This window comes from Denticeps clupeoides, chromosome 11, assembly GCF_900700375.1.
Source record: "Denticeps clupeoides chromosome 11, fDenClu1.1, whole genome shotgun sequence".
Lineage (NCBI taxonomy): Eukaryota > Metazoa > Chordata > Actinopteri > Clupeiformes > Denticipitidae > Denticeps > Denticeps clupeoides.
In genome coordinates this window covers 5217904-5236995 of record NC_041717.1, presented here as the reverse complement: position 1 = coordinate 5236995, position 19092 = coordinate 5217904, and the positions used below count along the sequence as shown (strand labels likewise).

General features: G+C 44.5%; 3 protein-coding genes across 4 annotated transcripts; 2 read left to right on the top strand and 1 right to left on the bottom strand.

Moving 5' to 3' along the window:
* Positions 1-1474: 1474 nt before the first annotated feature.
* On the bottom strand, positions 1475-4382 carry ela3l (elastase 3 like). The gene is made up of 8 exons (XM_028996413.1): positions 4343-4382; positions 4170-4258; positions 3979-4076; positions 3764-3892; positions 2940-3076; positions 2643-2788; positions 1659-1883; positions 1475-1492 (listed from the first exon to the last, which is right to left on the bottom strand). The coding sequence occupies exons 1-8, from the start codon at positions 4380-4382 to the stop codon at positions 1475-1477; spliced, it is 882 nt and encodes a 293-aa protein (XP_028852246.1).
* Positions 4383-5921: 1539 nt separating this feature from the next.
* Positions 5922-10009, top strand: bco2l (beta-carotene 15, 15-dioxygenase 2, like). Of its 2 annotated transcripts, XM_028995391.1 has the most exons (12): positions 5922-6029; positions 6787-6958; positions 7047-7258; positions 7358-7473; positions 7545-7647; positions 7723-7857; positions 7927-8087; positions 8182-8352; positions 8489-8626; positions 8725-8907; positions 9374-9484; positions 9559-9675. In XM_028995391.1, the coding sequence occupies exons 1-12, from the start codon at positions 5990-5992 to the stop codon at positions 9673-9675; spliced, it is 1659 nt and encodes a 552-aa protein (XP_028851224.1). In that variant the 5' UTR covers positions 5922-5989. The 2 variants fall into 2 exon arrangements, with proteins under 2 accessions (XP_028851224.1, XP_028851223.1); XM_028995390.1 differs by having other exon boundaries at positions 7723-8087; positions 9559-10009.
* Positions 10010-10173: 164 nt separating this feature from the next.
* LOC114799125 (uncharacterized) lies at positions 10174-14988 on the top strand. The gene is made up of 5 exons (XM_028995388.1): positions 10174-10281; positions 11408-11637; positions 11714-11880; positions 12352-13445; positions 13531-14988. Exons 2-5 carry the CDS (start codon positions 11430-11432, stop codon positions 13910-13912), a joined length of 1851 nt encoding a protein of 616 aa, XP_028851221.1. The 5' UTR covers positions 10174-10281; positions 11408-11429; the 3' UTR covers positions 13913-14988.
* Positions 14989-19092: the final 4104 nt, after the last annotated feature.

Genomic DNA, 19092 nt, shown 5'->3' with positions numbered 1-19092 from the left:
CAGCTGTAACTCTGCACCAAGGCTGAATTTCAGAAAGAGACTTCAGATATTCAGGTATTAGGGGACCACTGAAAGCAAAAAAAAAAATTATAAATGGGGAACTTTAATATGTTTGTCAACTCTAGCTGTCACTTTTGTCTCTGATACGTTGATTTGTTTATTTTACAGGATGCCCACATTCTAGTCTACAGTCAGTGAGCTCTAACAAAAGAGTCCAGAACTCTTTATAGGATTTCATATTGCATCAGGGACCAGGAGAGGGGACACAAAAGGATGTTTGTCAATTCTGGCCAGCTATTTTGCATACAAATGAAACCCTGTACTCTGTGTTTCAGTCTGTCTGCAAGCATAAATCAAAATGCTCAGATATGGTAGCCATGCCAGTCATGCGGAACCATGAGGGCTGTTAGACAAAGAATGGCTTGTCATTTGGCTAGATGTAAAATAAATATTTATAATAAATATTATAATAAATAGGTGAAGATGAATCAAAAAGGAAAAGTCTTACAGTTAACCTGACTTTATAACCTGTCATTTGCTGTCGGCATCTTTCTATCACTGATTTCTCACCAGGGCTGGGATGCAAATTATGCAGTATGGAAGATCAAGGTGCATGGAGTAATATTTCACACCAGAAAAAAATGTTTCACAATATAATTCACACAGCTGATCAATTTTTGGGAGCATGCCTGTACTGTGGGCGCCAGAGTCACATCCATGATGACCAGTGTCCCCTGAGCCACCCATAAAAGCCTCAGTAGGGAAGTGAGACCTCCTGTGAACACAAGCCACCCCTCGAGTCCCACCTCCCACTGTGATGTCCCTCAGCTGAAAAACTGTTCCAGGAATCTGGTGGATTGGACTTCACTGATTGGACCCTGGCAAGTCCTTTGTCTCCCCGGCCATCACCGTGACAGACCGTGGGCCCTGGGCTCTGTGCATCTTGAATTCCACACTGTTCCCTTGCAAATGTTGTGCTGGCCAGCCATTAGGAAGACTGCAAGACTGGTGGGCTGCCTGTGGCTGGCTGAACACCAACTTGTGTTTGACTGGGTAGTGACACTTTTCTTTGCTGGGGTTCTTTGCATAATGCTCACCTAGTTCCCATAAACACCAAGCACACCCCTGCATGCTCTGCTCTGATTGGCCCAACCACCCTGTCGTCAACTCCACCACCTGTCTTATCCCAGGCCCCCATCGCTTATCATGATCTGGCCTGAGCTACAAGTAATCATAGCAGATGGTGGCTATTTTGAAGAAACTAGAATATAAAACATGTTTTCAATTATTTAACCTTTTTTTGTTAAGTACATAACTCTGCATGTGTTCATTCATGGTTTTGATGCCTTCGGTGAGAATCTACCACTTAAATTTAAGTTGTAAAAAGGTTTGATTAATCTGGTAAAAAAAACTCAGAGACTAGGGTTTGTTTTGCCAGCTTTTTATGTTAAATTTCCTAAGATCTTGATCCACCTTAGTTGTTCATCATAGCCTGTAAAATATGTAAGAGAAAAATTAAATCATAAACTTTTCAGGCTGCGCTTCATATGACTGTTGTATATACATGTTTTGGCCTAAAGCATTACAGCCACAGATGTGTGAAGGTGTGTGTTCGGCTACCATTGTACAGCCAAATGACACACATAGATGCTTATTACTAATAACTCATAGTCCATTTGTGAAACATGTGAAATGTGTGAGTTGGGTGAATGAAAGAGAGTGAGAGTTACATTGTCAATCCAGTCATTGAAAGCAGACACACGAGTGAAGACAGTGGGTTTCTTCTCAAAGTTGCAGCCAAGTCCAGACACAAAGCTGGCGATGCCATGGACCTCCCAAACTCCATCAGCATTCTTACAGTTCAGAGGGCCACCAGAGTCACCCTACAGGACATGACACAATAAAAATATCAAATACAAATGACAATGGTTGTAAAATCACATCATATGACACTAATGCACGGGTACAAATTATTTTGTGCAAAGCTTATGCAGCAGTGGTGTGACAAAAACCAATAAATGATCAATTCTATGTGCATTGTAGAAACAACAAACCAAATGTACAGAAATATACAGTACAGGCCAAAAGTTTGGACACATCTTCTCATTCAATGTGTTTTCTTTATTTTCATGACCATTTACATTGGTAGATTCTCACTGAAGGCATCAAAACTATGAATGAACACATGTGGAGTTATGTACTTAACAAAAAGTGGAGACCTGGCCTCCACAGTCACCGGACCTGAACCCAATCCAGATGGTTTGGGGTGAGCTGGACCGCAGTGTGCAGGCAAAGGGGTCAACAAGTGCTAAACACCTCTGGTGTTGAACTCCTTCAAGACTGTTGGAAAACCATCTCAGGTGACGACCTCTTGAAGCTCATCGAGAGAATGCCAAGAGTGTGCAAAGCAGTAATCAGAGCAAAGAAACAAGAATATAAAACATGTTTTCAGTTATTTGTTAAGTACATAACTCCACATGTGTTCATTCATAGTTTTGATGCCTTCAGTGAGAATCTACCAACGTAAAGGGTCATGAAGATAAAGAAAACACATTGAATGAGAAGGTGTCATACAGTAAATTAAATAGAAAAAGTGTAGGATAATCATGCATGATTGTTGTTGATTGTTTCTCTTTACTCACATTGCATCCAGCGACGATGCCATCTCCCCCGGCACAGACCATGGTGGTTCTCACAGCAATGCTCCACCAGTCAGGCTTAGAGCAGGTTTCGTGATCCACAACGGGCATTAGGGCCTGCTGCAGGTTGTCAGCAATCGGGCCTCCAGCTGCGACACAGATTTTTGTCACAGAAACGCGGTTATTGCAGAATGCGGTGGACACGTATGCCGTTCATCATCCATACCTGCACGTACGTACAGGCAGAAAATGCCTCATAGAGAAACCAAGAGAGCATAAGGAACAGAGCGTGTGCCTTACTGTAGAGTCGACCCCACCCAGTGATGTAGCAAGGATAGTCATTGGGCAGGATGCTTTCAGTAGGTGGGATGCAGCCCAGCTCAACAGTGTCACTGAGGGTCACAGGCTCAGACAGCTTGATCAAGGCGATGTCATTTCTGACAAACCAAATGACAGGACGTGTAACCAAATAGTCCAGGAAAGAACACATACAGCACTAAAATATACAAATAACACCAATGCAGACACGATGGGAGCCTTTAAAAAATGTTTTACTTGTCTTTAGTTGAGCTCAGGTTAGCTTGTGGGCTTAATTTATCAAATATCAAACTATGACAGACAGTTTAAGTGTAAGAAAGAGGCATATATGAGGAGTTATGTGGAGATGATCTGGTTATTTTTTACAGACTCTAAGGCAGGTTGGAAAATGGCCTGGTGTTAATAACAAACTTACACTACCTGTAAAATCTATGGTATAAATTAAATAATCTCCCTTGAATAAAAGCTCTATGACATGAAAGATGAAATCCAAAATCTTTTAAAATGTTTATCAGTATTCTCTGTCTCCTGAATCTGTAAGTGAGGCACAAAACTTTGGGCTTCAAACGACCCGTGCTGAATGTAGATCTGACTCTTAGGATTATGGCTTTTCATTTAAATTCATTTAGATGTTTTATGAGCTGAATGCACCAGTTGGCCGTGAACACCTGCTTCTATTCGCAACGTCCCCACTGCCCCACCTTACTGCCTGTATACTGAAAGTTTAAACTAATGGGTCATCATTGTAACACTTGGTTTGTGACTGTGAGCGTTCTATTAACACATTAACAGATTTCTTAACTCACCCAAATGCAACAAAAATGGGGTTCCATTTCTCGTGCACCACAATGGTCTCAGGAGTGATGGCCTTAGAACCAGCCTCATCTTCCAGCAGGTTGTGCTTCCCAACAAATACTCTGTATGTCAGCTTGGAGCTAGCAAGAGGGAACACGACTGGTTACATGTTTGTAGAACGTTTGTAATTGTAAAATGAGTGTCCGTAAAAAATCTCCAGTCTCACTTGATACAGTGAGCAGCGGTCATGACCCAGTTAGCGGCAATCAGAGATCCTCCACAAGTGTGTCTCCATTCTCCATCCTTATCATACTGCAGAGAGATCTGAAGAGATGAAATTAGATTAAGAATACGTGAAATGTTCAGCGCGTAAAAGAGAAAAAATTGTGTCTTGAGAGACATCAAAATGTTCCATACCTGCCAGGGCCAACTATGAGGCCTGGCATCAACTCCGTTAACCACTCGAGTGGTGGAGGGTTCGATGGGCGGGGTGCCACACCCAAGAGCTGCCAAGAAAATCAATTTGTTAATGACAAGAGGCAAATATATGAAACAAGAAACACACACTTTCACTCACAGACGACCCTTACCGGTGGCAACGAGCACTGATGCCAGTATGACGGGGAACATGGTGATGTGGTTTGTTGGCTGTGGGAGGTCTGGCTGTCCCACTCAGGCCAGTTTTTATATAGTCGTCTCCTGATGAAAAGGCGGAACGGGTAAAAACACCACCATGCCAGCTGAGCTATCTGCACTTATTCACACGCTTTGTGTACGTGCTTCTCCTCACAAGGTTAAAAATACAAGTGAATGATGAACATGGGGACGTTTTTGCTGATACTCAGAAATAGTGATACGAGTTAAATTATTGATGGTGTACCAAAGTAGGTTTTTTAAGACATTTGCTTTATACACGTTTGAAATAACTCTATCCAATGCTCAAATTAATTTCAGTTTTTATAACATCATTCAGCGGATTGTTTTGATGCATCGCAATTCATGTTATATAATGTGACAGATGCTATACATACACTATAGACATGGGATACATTTGTGCACATGATCATCTAGAACGAAAAAAAAACAGTTTTTCAGTTGTATTAATCTGCAAAAAGACAGAAAATTCTAATCCCGACCTTGGGAAAAGGCCTGCTGTCATGGAATCTGGAAGATCAAGGATGCAGGAGGTCATGGTGCCGTTAACATGGATTCAGAGGGTTCTGTTCACTGTGGGATTTGTTTCTTTAAATTCATCCCATTTGTATCCTCATTATATTTGATGTCAAATGTATTTCCTTTTAAAACTGTCATTGAACACTTTTAAAAGAAAATACATTGTGAGTTATGAACTCATTCCAAACGTACAGTGTCCTCTGCTGGTCTCAGGGTGGAATTGCTTCTGTACAGTGATACAGTACAGTTGATGTATGTGGGGATAATTAATCATGAATAAGAGATAAAGGAGAATACACTCTTGACATGCACAAAGGGAAGACATCTGACAGATCAGCTGATTGTCGAGTCCCAGAAATCTTTGAACTGTCAATTGTACATGAAATAACTTTTCCTGACACACACATGTATAAATATATATAGATATTTTTTACAGCATGTCCAGGTTCTTGTTCACAGTGAGTGAGTTGTATAACACAAGAGTGAAAGAGTCCAGAGATCAAGGTTTTTTATATGGCTTTCTGAGACAGGGGACACAAACTGATGGGTGATTCATATTCATAAAATGAAACCTCCATGTCTAGACATGCCTAAATAGTGTTTTTTTTTTTTTTTAAATAAAGAATAAACCTTTTTTTAAATGAATGACACATCTGGTCAGGTTTCCTCCTCCAAACCTGCAAATGCCTCCTCACTGTTGCCCCTCAGAATTTATGTGATATGTTGCTCCCCTGCACTCGAATTATTATTAAGATGCATAGTGCAAAACATAGGGAAAAAACCTATTTGTGAACCTAAACCGAGGATTTTGTAATTGAGTAATTAGCACCTTTGCTGTAATGAGGTCAGTGTAAGGCAATTCCTTTCATAACTACGGGAGGGATCAAAGGCTTGGCTCTGAAAGAAAAACATGTTTGATGGTTAAATAACCCATCATAGCAGCAGACATATGTGTCTAAGGGTCAGTGACAATCGTGCCACCCCACCGTGCCATATCTGTAAATGAGCTGCCTTCGCCTCCTTCCTTGTCAGTCTGTCATGAGAGAATCCTGAAGCAGCCAGCCATGCTTGATCCCGTATCTCAGACAGAAAACACTCAGCCAGGTAAGCTTCTAATCTCTACCATCATAACATTTAGAAGGATCATCAGGATTCATGTGAAATAAAGTAACGGTCGTTGCTTTTATGTGGGTCAAATTATAATTAACAAAATGTTAATTATAAAAAAATAATATAAAACATTTTATACAATACCTACTAGCGTCTATGCCGGGAAATAAATGCCACTGCCAGCTTTCTGCATGAAGTTGGTAAAACAGACCAGGATGGTTTGGTGGTCAATTCACATTTGATTTCATTTGAAAGGATGCTGAGGAGCATTTCTCCATAATTTAATTTCTTTGCCATTCTTTGCCCATGACTAAATATGCAAATAATTATACAATGATTGTCACATGCTTTTCAAATATTTGCCTTATATTGATAATCTTACCAGGTTGCTTTAAAATGAATAAATACCAAATACCAGATGAGATTTTGCATAACAGGCATGTTTAACTGGATTTGTTGTTTTCCATGTAACATCTTTATTTAGATTCGCAGTACAAAAGTACATCCAGTTGGGTTGCGTCACCGAAGCAGTGTTTGCTGTGTAAAATTATCATACACTAATATCAAGAACACGACTGGAATACCTCAGTGAAAGAAGCCAGAGTTAATGATTTACCTTGACCTCCGTTTCAACTCTACATACCACTGTGTCGGCTCAAAGTCCCATCGCTGCTTGTTAAATTCCACAGACTAAGGCCGTACGCTTATTGAACGTAACTTCCATAACTTTTACCGTACACTTTTCTCACAGAAAAGAAAACTCGCCCTCCAGCCCAGGGCCTTGAGTGTATTGGACCCCTGGTGAGGACCGTGGACGAGACCATTGATCCCATTGGCACAGTGATCAGAGGCGCAATACCTTCCTGGATCAATGGCAGCTTTCTACGAAATGGGCCTGGCAAATTCGAATTTGGTCAGACTAGGTGAAGATTTCCACAGATTCATCAAAGTTGAACCCAGAAAAAAGAATTCGGCAGTCATTTGTCTGTGTGTCTGTGTTGTTCACTGTAGCTTTAACCATTGGTTCGATGGCATGGCCCTGATGCACCGTTTCCACATTAAGGATGGGGCGGTGGCGTACAGCAGCCGCTTCCTGCGCAGCGACTCCTACGTGCAGAATACGGAAAAGAACCGCATCGTTGTGTCTGAGTTCGGGACGGTCGCCACACCTGACCCATGCAAGAGCATCTTTGATCGTTTTTTCTCAAGATTTAAGGTGCCAGGTCAGGCCTTCAACCTTCCAGAAATTTGTGTTTAGACCTTTCACCATAGATCAGGTTGTCTCCTAACTCGACCATCGTGTCTGGTCTTTCGGTCTCCAGAGGCCACTGACAACGCCGATGTCAGCTTTGTCAAGTATAAGGGCGATTTCTATGTCAGCACCGAAACCAACTTCATGCGCAGGATCGACCCAGGAACTCTTCAGACCAAAGAAAAGGTGCGAGTTTGCGGGGCGCAGTGCCATAAACCCCCCGCGCTGCTCTGCTTCATCCGTGCCCTGTGCCACAGGTGGACTGGAGGACATTTGTCGCGGTCAACGCAGCATCGGCACATCCACACTATGATGGCGCCGGGGCCGCGTACAACATGGGCAACTCGTACGGCAGAAGCGGTGTGTGAGAGGCGAGCCGACGTCTTCGTCCACGCGACAGTCAACGTATTCTTCACGGTGCCCGTTTCTTCGCAGGATTCTTTTACAACATCGTCCGGGTCCCCCCTGCCCATGGAAGTAAAGGGGATGAGGCGGACCTCTCCGGGGCTGAAGTCATCTGTTCCATACCAGCCTCTGATGCCAGGAAACCGTCCTACTATCACAGCTTTGGTGAGTCACGTCGTCGTTTCCTTTCAGTCGCCCAGCGATTGTTGTTCATTAACATCCATGTTCCCACAGCCATGTCAGAGAACCACGTGGTGTTCATTGAGCAGCCCATAAAACTGGACATCCTGAGGTTCATGGTGAACAGAATCATGGGGAAAAGCTTTCAGAAAATCATGTCCTGGCAGCCTGGACTGGACGTCACCTTCCATGTAGTCAACAGGCACACCGGACAGGTACAGAAACGCGCGTCGTTGCACAGAAAAAAAAAAGGGGGCCATGGGGGCTGTCAAGATGATTCAGTCCCCGCCATCTGGTGTATTTTGGTAGAAAAGCGAGACCGCCTATTATGGGAGCGCCATGTTCACCCTGCATCAGATTAACGCCTACGAGGATCAGGGCCACCTCGTCATGGACATGTGCTGCGGAGAGGACGGAAATGTCTTCGATGATTTCACCCTGGAGAACCTCCGCAGGGCCGCAGGAGAAGATCTGGACAAGGTAGTGCAGGTTTCCTGGCACCCCACTTCAATATTTGCTCTATTACCTGATGTTTTTTTTTGGTTTTTTTTTATTTTTTTATCAACCCCGGGCAATACACATCAGACTCAGCGCACTGTTCGTGTTGATTCTGCAGTTTTATAATTCGCTCTGCACAATCTTACCTCGGCGGTACGTCCTGCCTCTGGAAGTAAACGACCAGACACCCACCGACGAGAACCTGGTCCGGCTTCCCTTCTGCAGTGCCACGGCAGTGAAGAAGACAGATGGCCGGGTGAGTAGGGCTCTTTCTTCTTTTCTTTTTTCCCCTTTTTGGATGTGTGCGCCCGTACGAAAGCCCGTGCAAAAGCAAACACCCCACGGCTGCACCAGGTCTATTGCTCCCACGAGAACCTCTTCAGCGAGGACCTGCTCGAGTTTGGTGGTCTGGAGTTCCCGCAGATAAACTACGCCCACTATAATGCTCATCCATACCGGTATTTCTACGCTTGCGGCTTTGGACACGTGTTTGGCGACTCCCTTCTGAAGATGGACTTGGAGGGAAAGAAACTTAAGGTAAACCTCCAGATCAGTTCTTCATTAACCATTGGTCTTGCATGGGCCAGATCACTGCTATTCATTTCACCCAAGTGATTTTTAGCCTAATTACAGTGTAGAATTAATATAGTAATGCCTTATGTAAAAAAACCATAAGATCCTTCTAAAAAAAACACAGATGTACAGACATCTTTTAAAAGAGGGAGGAGTTGGAGTACAAAGACTCCAATAACTGCTGGGGAGCACGGGCATGGAGGTCAGGTTAGGAGGAGGATTTGGTGGGAAACAAGTTATGTCTGATTAATGTCAAGCTTGAGTCCAGAACTACGGCCAGGATGCAGCTGACTGAGGATGGGGTGGCGGGCCATAAACTCGCTATTCAGGCTTCCGAAGCAGTGGCGCGGCAGCTGGAACCAAGAACCCAAAAATGTACTCCATTCAGTCGCATGGCCATCAATGATAAACTGTGAAAATGTGTTTTTAGTCGTGGCGACACCCTGGACTGTTCCCTTCAGAGCCCATTTTTGTCCCTGCACCAAATGCCTCCGAAGAAGACGATGGTGTGGTCATGTCTGTGGTCATCACACCTCGACAGGTGAGCAGGAAGGTGAGCACACTGTGTTACAGTAAAACGCCGATTCTGATCCTGACGCTTGCTCCTGTCACCAGGAAAAGAGCACCTTCCTACTGGTCTTAGATGCTAAGACGTTCACGGAGCTGGGTCGTGCTGAGGTGCCCGTCAACATCCCAGCAGGGACACATGGAATTTTCTGTGAAATGGCATGACAACAGATGAAAAAAGAGATGATCCTCCCATCCAGGAAAGAACCGAAACCGCACAATCAATTGCACCAGCAGTGAAAACCATCACCATCAATTCATCATCACGTGCAGTATAATAAAACCCGACAAGGATTCTACAAAAGTGCATTCACACGGGCCCAGCACATCCTACCCTGCAGCACAGGTCCTAAAAACACGTCATCGAAATCAGAATATTTTATTCAAAAGAGAAATAAAAATGACCATGGTACATATGTCCTCCTATTCTTTACGAAGGGTGGTATTTAATTTGTAAAGTTGTGACATGAGCAACGTGATTGTGACGTCACTTGAGCAGCGGCCACTGAGTAAAATGCAGAGTTCGTGTAATAAAACTGAAAATCCCAGTTGTCTTGTGTCATTTGAAATGTCCTGTGAACGCGTCCTGTCGCGACGCCGCGACCCTGGCGCGCTTTATTTCGCCCTCCACCGCAGCAGGGGGCAGCAGCGCGGCAGGAACTTCTATCACAGGTAAAGAGGGAGGAAAAGAAGAAGAAGAAAGTGAAGAAGAAGAAGAAGAAAAAGAGGAGGAAGACCAGCAGCACCGCAGGCAAGGCGAAATACGAACAAGTAAGAAGTCAACGTGCTATTTATTATACTTTTTTAAAATAGTAATTCTTAAATCCATTGTAACGTATAGTTATGGGATGGCTGTTGTTGGAGTCTCTTTACTGAACATGCTGATCTGAGCATGTTGGACTGTAATGACCGATCCTTCAAAAGTTTTTAATCCTTTTTCATGTTTATTTTGTGCACATTATTAATTATTAAAGCATGTCTTTTCATTACTTATTGAACGTATGGTTTGTGTTTCACGGATAACCAGTTTTAGAGCAGCAGCAGCCTGTTGCACAAGATAGCGTGCAAAAAAACGATCAAAAGATGCTCTTTAATACGCGTCTGGTCTTGTTTTATTCTTCACGCTACACGGCCACGTCGTAAACCGACTGGGCGTTGCCCGAGCACGAAGCCCGAAGTCTTCATCGTAGTCCTCCAATGTGTTGGCTGTTTGCTCGCGTCCTTTAGTCAGAGTTCCTGCCCTGCACAGCAGTAGATGAATGAGGTTCGAAGGTCAGCCGTGGGGGATCGGCGGTGTGGTTCTGTCCTTTATACCCCTTCATCTCACCGACGTTTATTAATGCGTCGTTATTAGTTATTTGGCTGAAACTAATATGGGTTTATGGGTCTTTGTTTAGCAGTTATGTTGTAAAAAACTGTCCATCTAATAATGATGATGATGATAGTAATGACGTTGTAAGTCGCTCTGGATAAGGGCATCTGCCAAATGCCGTAAATGTAAATGTATTGATGGACATAAAGAAAGGTGACTCTGAACACTTATTCACAAACAGTTGCCCCTGTCTGAAAGTTGAGTCATGGCAACTGGACTTTCTTTCTTTAATGTAGAGACGTTTAATTCTGCAAGAAAGTCCAGTTGCCATGACTCAACTTTCAGACAAATTCACCCGGATGACTGAGAAGCTTCACAGAAACAGTTGCCCTGTTTAAGAAACAAATAAGTTTATGTAACCTGTGTTAGACCTCTAAAACTCCATAGCATCGGTACGGTAGGTGTGGCCAAGCGTACGTTTTCAACGTACGTTTTCTTTTACAATCGTCTTTCTTGTTTAATAATGCGATTGGCATGACGTTCCTGGCAAGACCTTTCATAACGAATCCTCCCATTGTGCCGCAGGGGCTGAGCTTTTCCACCGGAGATGCCTCTTTTTCGGCTGAACCCAAAGACTGCGAAGTCAAAGGGCAAGGACCGAGTTAAGAGAAGTGAGAGAGGCGACGCGTCGCTCTCCCGGCTGTGCCTGCTGAGCCTGGCTGAAAACATGGAAGCGCTGTGGGTGAAGGACTACGCCCAGAACTACATGGACCAGTACTTTTTCCGATACGTTATGGGCCCGTTCAGCCTCCTCTGTGAGTTTGCTACCCGTTAACGTGGGATGTGTGTTGCCCCATTTGGTTACATCCTGTGCCCGCCATGGTGTTTTAGCCACAGAGCTGCTGGAGGAACTGCTGGCCCTGCTGTCCTCGCGGCACCTGCTGACGCGCGCCGCGCTGCATCTCCTGCTGGCGCCGCAGCTGCGCTGCCTGTCGCTGGCCCGCTGCCCGATCCTGGTCACGCCCAACCTGTGCGCAATAGTCGCGGCCCGCTGCCAGGTATTTCTCTTCCAGGAGCAGATCTCTCTACCGCCCAAAACTCGGAGAAGTTTAATTAATGTTGAACTTAGGGCTGGGCGACTATCACGATCGTCAACGGAGATCGTATAAAATTCAGCTCCATCTTCAGGCCTTTTTCCAAGCCTGAAATATTGCTGCTGGAAGTTCCCGGAGCCTCCCGCATATTGATAGTGGCTCCCTGAGGACCGCAAATTGAATAAAATATCCCGGAAACTTTTCTTTCAGTGTATTATTCTTATATATGTATTATCATTAGATAAGTTTTGTTCAATAATGTTGCCGCGATTTTGATCAGATTTCAGTGCAGTTATTTTTTCAGGGGAACATCATGGCAGGGGGAGAGTTCCTCAAACAGGAAGTCATATCGCCCAGCTCTAAAGGTTCTGTTGATGAAGGCAGACTGGACAGTTGTATCAGTTTTTTTATTCTCTCCTCCTCCTCCTGTCTCAGATCTTGCACTCTTTGGATCTCAGTAACGCTGTTCACATCACTTCTTCTGTGCTGTGTGAGCTGTTGGCGTCCCTTCCCAAACTATTGTCTCTCACGCTGGCTGGCAGTATATCTGATGACCGCGTCCTTCAGAATTTGTCCCGGCAGTGCCCCGCGCTTCGGCACCTTGACGTCTCCCGTTGCCACAACGTGACCCCCCTGGGCTTGTTGCAGATCTCCCCCAAGAGTCCGCACAGCGCTGGGCTGCAGGCGCTGCGCAGTTTGCATGCCCAGGACATCGGCTTCGGGGACATGGAGGGGGACAGGAAAGCGTGCGCCGCCTTCCTGCTGCTCTCCATGACCGGCCTGGAGAGAGTGGCTCTGGAGGAGCTCGGCAAGGCTTGTAAACTCATCCTGGAAAGAGACTTCCATGAAGTGGAGCAGTTTTGCGCTCAGGCTGGCGTTCCATCTCTGAGGGAGGTTTGGGATGAGAGGGTTCAGCAGGACCATGAGAAGAAGGGAGAGACCAGTGTCACATGTTTGCCTGCAGAAGCAAAGCCTTCTCTGCACATGGAGGGCAGCGATGATGATGACAGCAGCGAGGATGAAGGAGCTGAAGGAGTCAGATTGAATTTTGGACCGAGGACGGAGTGCATGGGAACAAAGAGAGGACTGGTGACGTTGCATCTTAAGGAAGTCCAGGTGGTGTCCTTCGGGACCTTGTTCACTATTGGAAACTTGTGTCCGGATCTCCGTTCCTTGTCGCTGCAGTACTGTGAGGAAGAAGGGATGTTGTACAAGGAACGTCTGGCCAGGGAGCTGGGAAGTTGGTCCGGGCGGCTGAAGAGCCTCAGAATGCGATTTCCAGGGCCGCTGTCGGAACTGGTCTTGGCTGTGGAGTGTGTCGGAGCGTCCCTAAAGTCTCTCACGCTCGAGGGGGTGCAGGCCAGTGGGCTGACCTCCCTGCTGCAGGTGCTACAGTCGTGCCCACAGCTTACAACGCTGGCTTTTTACATGGAACCCCCCCCAATTTACGGGGAGCTTGACGATGACGAAGATGTAGGAGAACTTGAGGCACTGCCATGTCTTCCTCAGCTTACAAGTTTAACTTTGAAGTAAGTTCTCTTCTTTTTTCCTGTCTAAATGTGTCGGTTTTGTGTGTTTTTTAAAATATGATAATTTCTTCTGTTTGTCCTTCAGTTTCTGTGACGAGCAGGAAAGAATCCCTTCGATGTCATGGCCCTCTCTGAAGGGTGCGCTTTGGGCTCTGCTGAGCGGTTCCCCTCTGCTGGAGAAGGTGTCACTTGTTGCTGTCCCGTGTCCCATGGACCCTGTGTTCGGTTTAGTTTTCAGCGATCATGGAAAACCGCTCCGCGCCTCTGAAGAGAAGCCCCTCCAGCACCTTACGTCCTTGAGACTGGCGCACTGTAAGGTGTCCATGCTTTCACTGCTGCCGTTGCTACAAGCAGCCAGGCTCCTGTGTGACCTTGACCTTACAGGATGTTGGCATGTGTTTAATTCGCACATTAAAAAGTTACAAGCCGCCAGACGGCGCCACAAACTGCACATCACGTGGACATGAGATGGACATTGCGGCACTTTCTGCATTTCATTTTAAAAAGCTATATATGCACTTTTAAAACTAGAATGCACTTTTTATACTAGTAATGTAAAACATGTACTTGTAACGATTATGTAATGTACTATGCAAAGTTATGTTCACTATGTTGCTTAAGATATTGGACCTCCCCTCCGAATCATTGAATTCACTTGCGTGGCCACATGGAAAATGTACAAAATTGCTGCTTCTGTCTCCACTCTCTCAGGAGCTCAGTGAATTCTGGTGCGATGCTGTAATGCTACGTGTGTCAGAAGAAATGTCCTTGCTTTTGAATATCCCATAGTCAACTGTTAGTTGTCGTTTAACAAAGTGGAAGCAACTTCACACGTTTGGGGTGGAGGAACTTGACCTCAACCCGACAGAACGTGTTTGGGTTTAATTAAAGGCCGGAGACTGTGAGCCAGGCCCTCTCGTCTACTGTCAGTGCCTGACCTCAAACGAATGGTCAGAAATTCCCATAAGCACACTCCTAAGCATTGCATTAAACCATCACCACACCCCGGGGAGCAGGGTCTGGGGGCGGTAAATTGCTGATTGCCGCCTTGACTGTTAAACCCACAACTTTCAAGTTATGAGTACACTTTCTTTGCCCCTAGGCTTCCACTGCGCCAAGGCCTATAGGTTAAGGATGAGATGTCATTTAAAGATTGTGTGTGTGTGTGTGTAAAGGCAGGCATCCCATTACTTTTGGCAGTATAGTGTATATTTTGACTGTTGTCGATACCCTTGATTGTTATTATTATTAGCATCTGTAAGGTATTTCAAGAAGCACTAATGTTCCTGCAATGTCTTGTTATTTTGGCTCTTTGTTTCTTTCTCTTGTGGTGGTATGAACTGCTATATGGTTTGATATGAGCTAGTGTTTACTTTATAAGACAGAAATTCTCAAGGAAACCATTTACGTTCCTGTAAGAAGTGGCTCAGTGAGCTATGTACTTAACAAAAAAAGGTGAAATAACTGAAAACATGTTTTATATTCTAGTTTCTTTGCTCTGATTACTGCTTTGTACACTCTTGGCATTCTCTCGATGAGCTTCAAGAGGTCGTCACCTGAAATGCTTTTCCAACAATCTTGAAGGAGTTCCCAGAGGTGTTTAGCACTTGTTGGCCACATAACTCCGCATGTGTTCATTCATGGTTTTGATGCCTAGTTTTGATGTAAATGGTCATGAAAATAAAGTAAACACATCCTGGAGATAAAGTGGTGTGAAAAAGTCTCTGATTTCTTACTTTTTTCCACGTTCTGCTTACTTTTTTTTACTTTTTTTCACGCCCAAGCTTCCAGTTCTGCATGTAATTTGCCGGCATCAAGCTGCATTTGTTTCTCCTGTAGCAACATTTGCTTTAACCGCATCTCTACACTTCCTGCATAATGTAATGATTCCTCCTCCGAAGGCGGGCTTCAAGGCTTAGAACCAGAACCAATGACACCCTGCTCTACCAGACTGATTTTTAGAGTTAATGGCATTTGGTAAATTCCATTTACCACTAACTGGTCTTTGGTAAAGCTGTCCAATAATTCGTCTGTCACACAAATGTCTTCCTCAGCTTACAAGTTTAACTTTGAAGTAAGTTCCCTTCTTTTTTCCTGTCTAAATGTGTAGGTTTTGTGTGTTGGGGTCTTTTTTTTTTTTTTTGGTCTGTAAAATATGATAATTTCTTCTGTTTGTTCTTCAGTTTCTGTGACGAGCAGGAAAGAATCCCTTCGATGTCATGGCCCTCTCTGAAGGGTGCGCTTTGGGCTCTGCTGAGCGGTTCCCCTCTGCTGGAGAAGGTGTCACTTGTTGCTGTCCCATGTCCCATGGACCCTGTGTTCGGTTTAGTTTTCAGCGATCATGGAATACCGCTCCGCGCCTCTGAAGAGAAGCCCCTCCAGCACCTTACGTCCTTGAGACTGGTGCACTGTAAGATAAGATAAACCTTTATTAGTCCCACAAGAGGGAAATTGCATTTGTCACAGCAGAAAGTGGACAGAACAAAGGTAATAGCCACAGCCACCGTACAAAATAGCATAATCTACTGTAAAATTGCATTATGGCCTAAAATTGCATTATGGCCAGTTAACATAAAATAACAACAGCTTGTAGTAATTTTATATAAATGAGAACCTTATTAACCACGCAGGTAAATTAATTGACATTTTCATAGCCCTCTGCAGTGCATGCTCTAAATGTTTGAGACCTGACTTGGAGCCTTAGATGAGCATTGGATGAGCTGTAAATTTGGTCGGCCGGACACTTCAGGAAAGTTTACAACAGTTTGAGGACAATGGCTTTCACTGCAGTTCACTGGAGTTCCAAAGCTTTAGAAATGCCTTTATAACATTTTCCAGACTGATAGAATTGAGATTGTCACTGGCCGAGTTCGGGGACGCATTCGCAGGCATGGAGTGAGGGGACAAGTCCTCGTACTGGGAGAGGAGGGCCGGAGGCGCTTGGCCTGTGATAAGGCGGTCGGAGGTGAGCTGGAACGGGAGTGTGGCCGTGGAAGCGCCGCAGCACGGCGGGGAGGGAACTCTGGCTCCGTGGGGGTTAGCAGGGTAGGAGGTGAATTAAGGAGGCTGGACAGGAGGGCGTCAGGGATGGCAGGAAGGTGGGGTAACATGGCCGATGGTCTTAGCAAAAGGGGGCAGGCAAACTCAAGGTCAATGGCAGGCGAAGGGCGTGGTCACAATGGAGAATCCATTCGGAAATCGCCATCACAAGAGGGGCTGGCAAATTACTAGGTCGGGGACAGGCAAAGGTCGTGGTCATGGATTTACAATCAGTCGGGCGTGCTCTCACTTCCGTTTCTGGGTTGCCGTCTCCCCGGCTGGTCTGGCGCTCTCTGGTGGGCTGGAGGTGTATTGGCCATGACAGAGATGTTTCCAATTTGTTCCTGAATTTCTTTGGGTCTTTAGCTTTTGAGGATCTTTTGGACTACATCACTTTGTCACTTATTTATTGATTGAGAACAAGTGCAGCAGTAATCAGGCTGGGGTGTTTCTAGAGATATTGAACTCAGTTGTGATGAACCACTGTTAAGTTGTGTTTTAACGTGGGGGCGCATTCACTTTGTCACTAAGGGCCAAGTAGATAAATCCTTGACTTATTTTTTGATTTCTGAAGTCCCAAGATTAGAAATTTCCTTTCAGTATAACAAGACACCTCTATAGGTAAAAAAAAAATAGACCCTCATCTAGATTCTTCTCTGTTTTTCCCGCTAGGCGATGGAATGAACTTCCCCTCGAGGTTAGAAGAGCACAGTCTCTGAGTGTGATGGCAGCCAACTGATTTCCTTGTGCACCCTAACTACCGAGGGCTATGTGTCACATATGACAAAAGTCACTTTTTTCCACTTCATGACAGAGAAAAATCCATATTGAAGTCCCAGAATGAATGAGTTTTGTGAGAATAAATCATAGAACAAAATAAAACACAACATGCCAGAAAAAGAATCTTATGTTTATTATTAATTAATTAATTGATCCAGTTAATATCTGAAAAAAATTATTAATTAATGGTGAACATAGTTTTTGGGACATTGCTCAGGTGGAGTAGTGGTAAAAGAGGGTTCCCTTGCCGAATGAGCATGTTACTTTATATGAGCCTGATTTGACGGTGCTGGAGCATGTACCCAGCTTATCATCATAATTCAGGTCCTTGTCCCAGATCTCCAGCTTTAAATTATCTCCTACACCTGAATTAGGGAAGTTGAACTCAACGTTCCATGATGGGTTGGCTGTGTCCTTCTGGAAGTCCGTCATCCCACCAAAGGAGTTGCCACAGTACACCTTGACATAGGGATCAGGGGCACCTACGGGATCACCAGTGATTCCAGAGCCACTGATCCCCCACACACGGACTTTAGCCTGGACTGCACACAGGCAGGAGAGAACCACGGTGCACAGAAGCACCAGGCGGAAGGAGCCCATGGTTTTCTGGTTGTATCACAGGTCAGTCAAGGAAGGATGCCAACTGGAAGACAAGAATTTCATTGTGATCAAAGTACTGTCAGATCAATTGGTTCTTCTTCCTGTTCTTGAAGAACCAGAATTCTGCTGCCTGCACTGTCAACAAACCAAAGTGTGAAGAGAGTGGTACCTTACCTGTGGTCCGTGGAGACAAACTCTATCAAAGCCTCAGAATGAGCCTGCTTTTAAAGAAGCTATTAACCACGCCTGTTCTGAAGACCTCCTCCACAGATGTCCTTTTCTCATCAGACCAAACCAAAGATAAAATTGTTTTTGCATCAACACATTGCAAAATCACATCACAGACCACTGACCCAACTGGCAAAACTCCAACTCAAACACCTGGAAGGCCAAAGCTTACATAACATAAGTTTGTCTGGCAGAGATCTGTCTTAATGAAGCAATCACGAGTACGGGCATGAAACATGGGCACGAATGCACGGGCATTTGCACCTTTTTTCACCTATACTTTTGCACTTCACAACAAATCATCTGGTAAGGACTGCTAAGCATCACAAATTATGTCCTATTGCTTAAATTGTACTATATAGTACAAACACATAGTAAAATGGTGAGCATATTCGTTGAAATGAATAGACACCCCCGAAAGAAAACTGTAGGTGTAAGCATCTAATCATGTTATGATGGTATCTAATCTTTATGACAATATGTCATATGATTCTGTTCAGGATTCATGAAGAATAAGATTACATTCTGACTGCATTGGTTGGAGGTTATAGTTCAAAAAAGTCATGATTCAGTAGAAGTCTTCATGTGATCCCTTGCCAAATCAGCAGATCACTGCCTCCGTCTTCTCAGTACTGTGGGATAGTATTAGATAGAATAAGTCTGTTCTTGTGGTCACCATAACAAATAGACAGAGGGTGCTTAATTGTAGGAATGGACATTTTTCACACATCTGTTATGTTTCTCAAGATACTGTGCCAAAGATAATAATGTCACGCAACTTGCAAAAAGTCATATTTCAGCATCTGGTATTTTGAGGGCAAAGTTACGGTGTTATGTAACATATGCTGACCTCCTTAAATTATTAAGTCTATAATTACAGGTGTATAAATAAATTGAAGTGATTGTCACATGTGATACACAGCAGCACAGCACACGGTGCACACAGTGAAATTTGTCCTCTGCATTTAACCCATTACCCTGAGTGAGCAGTGGGCAGCCA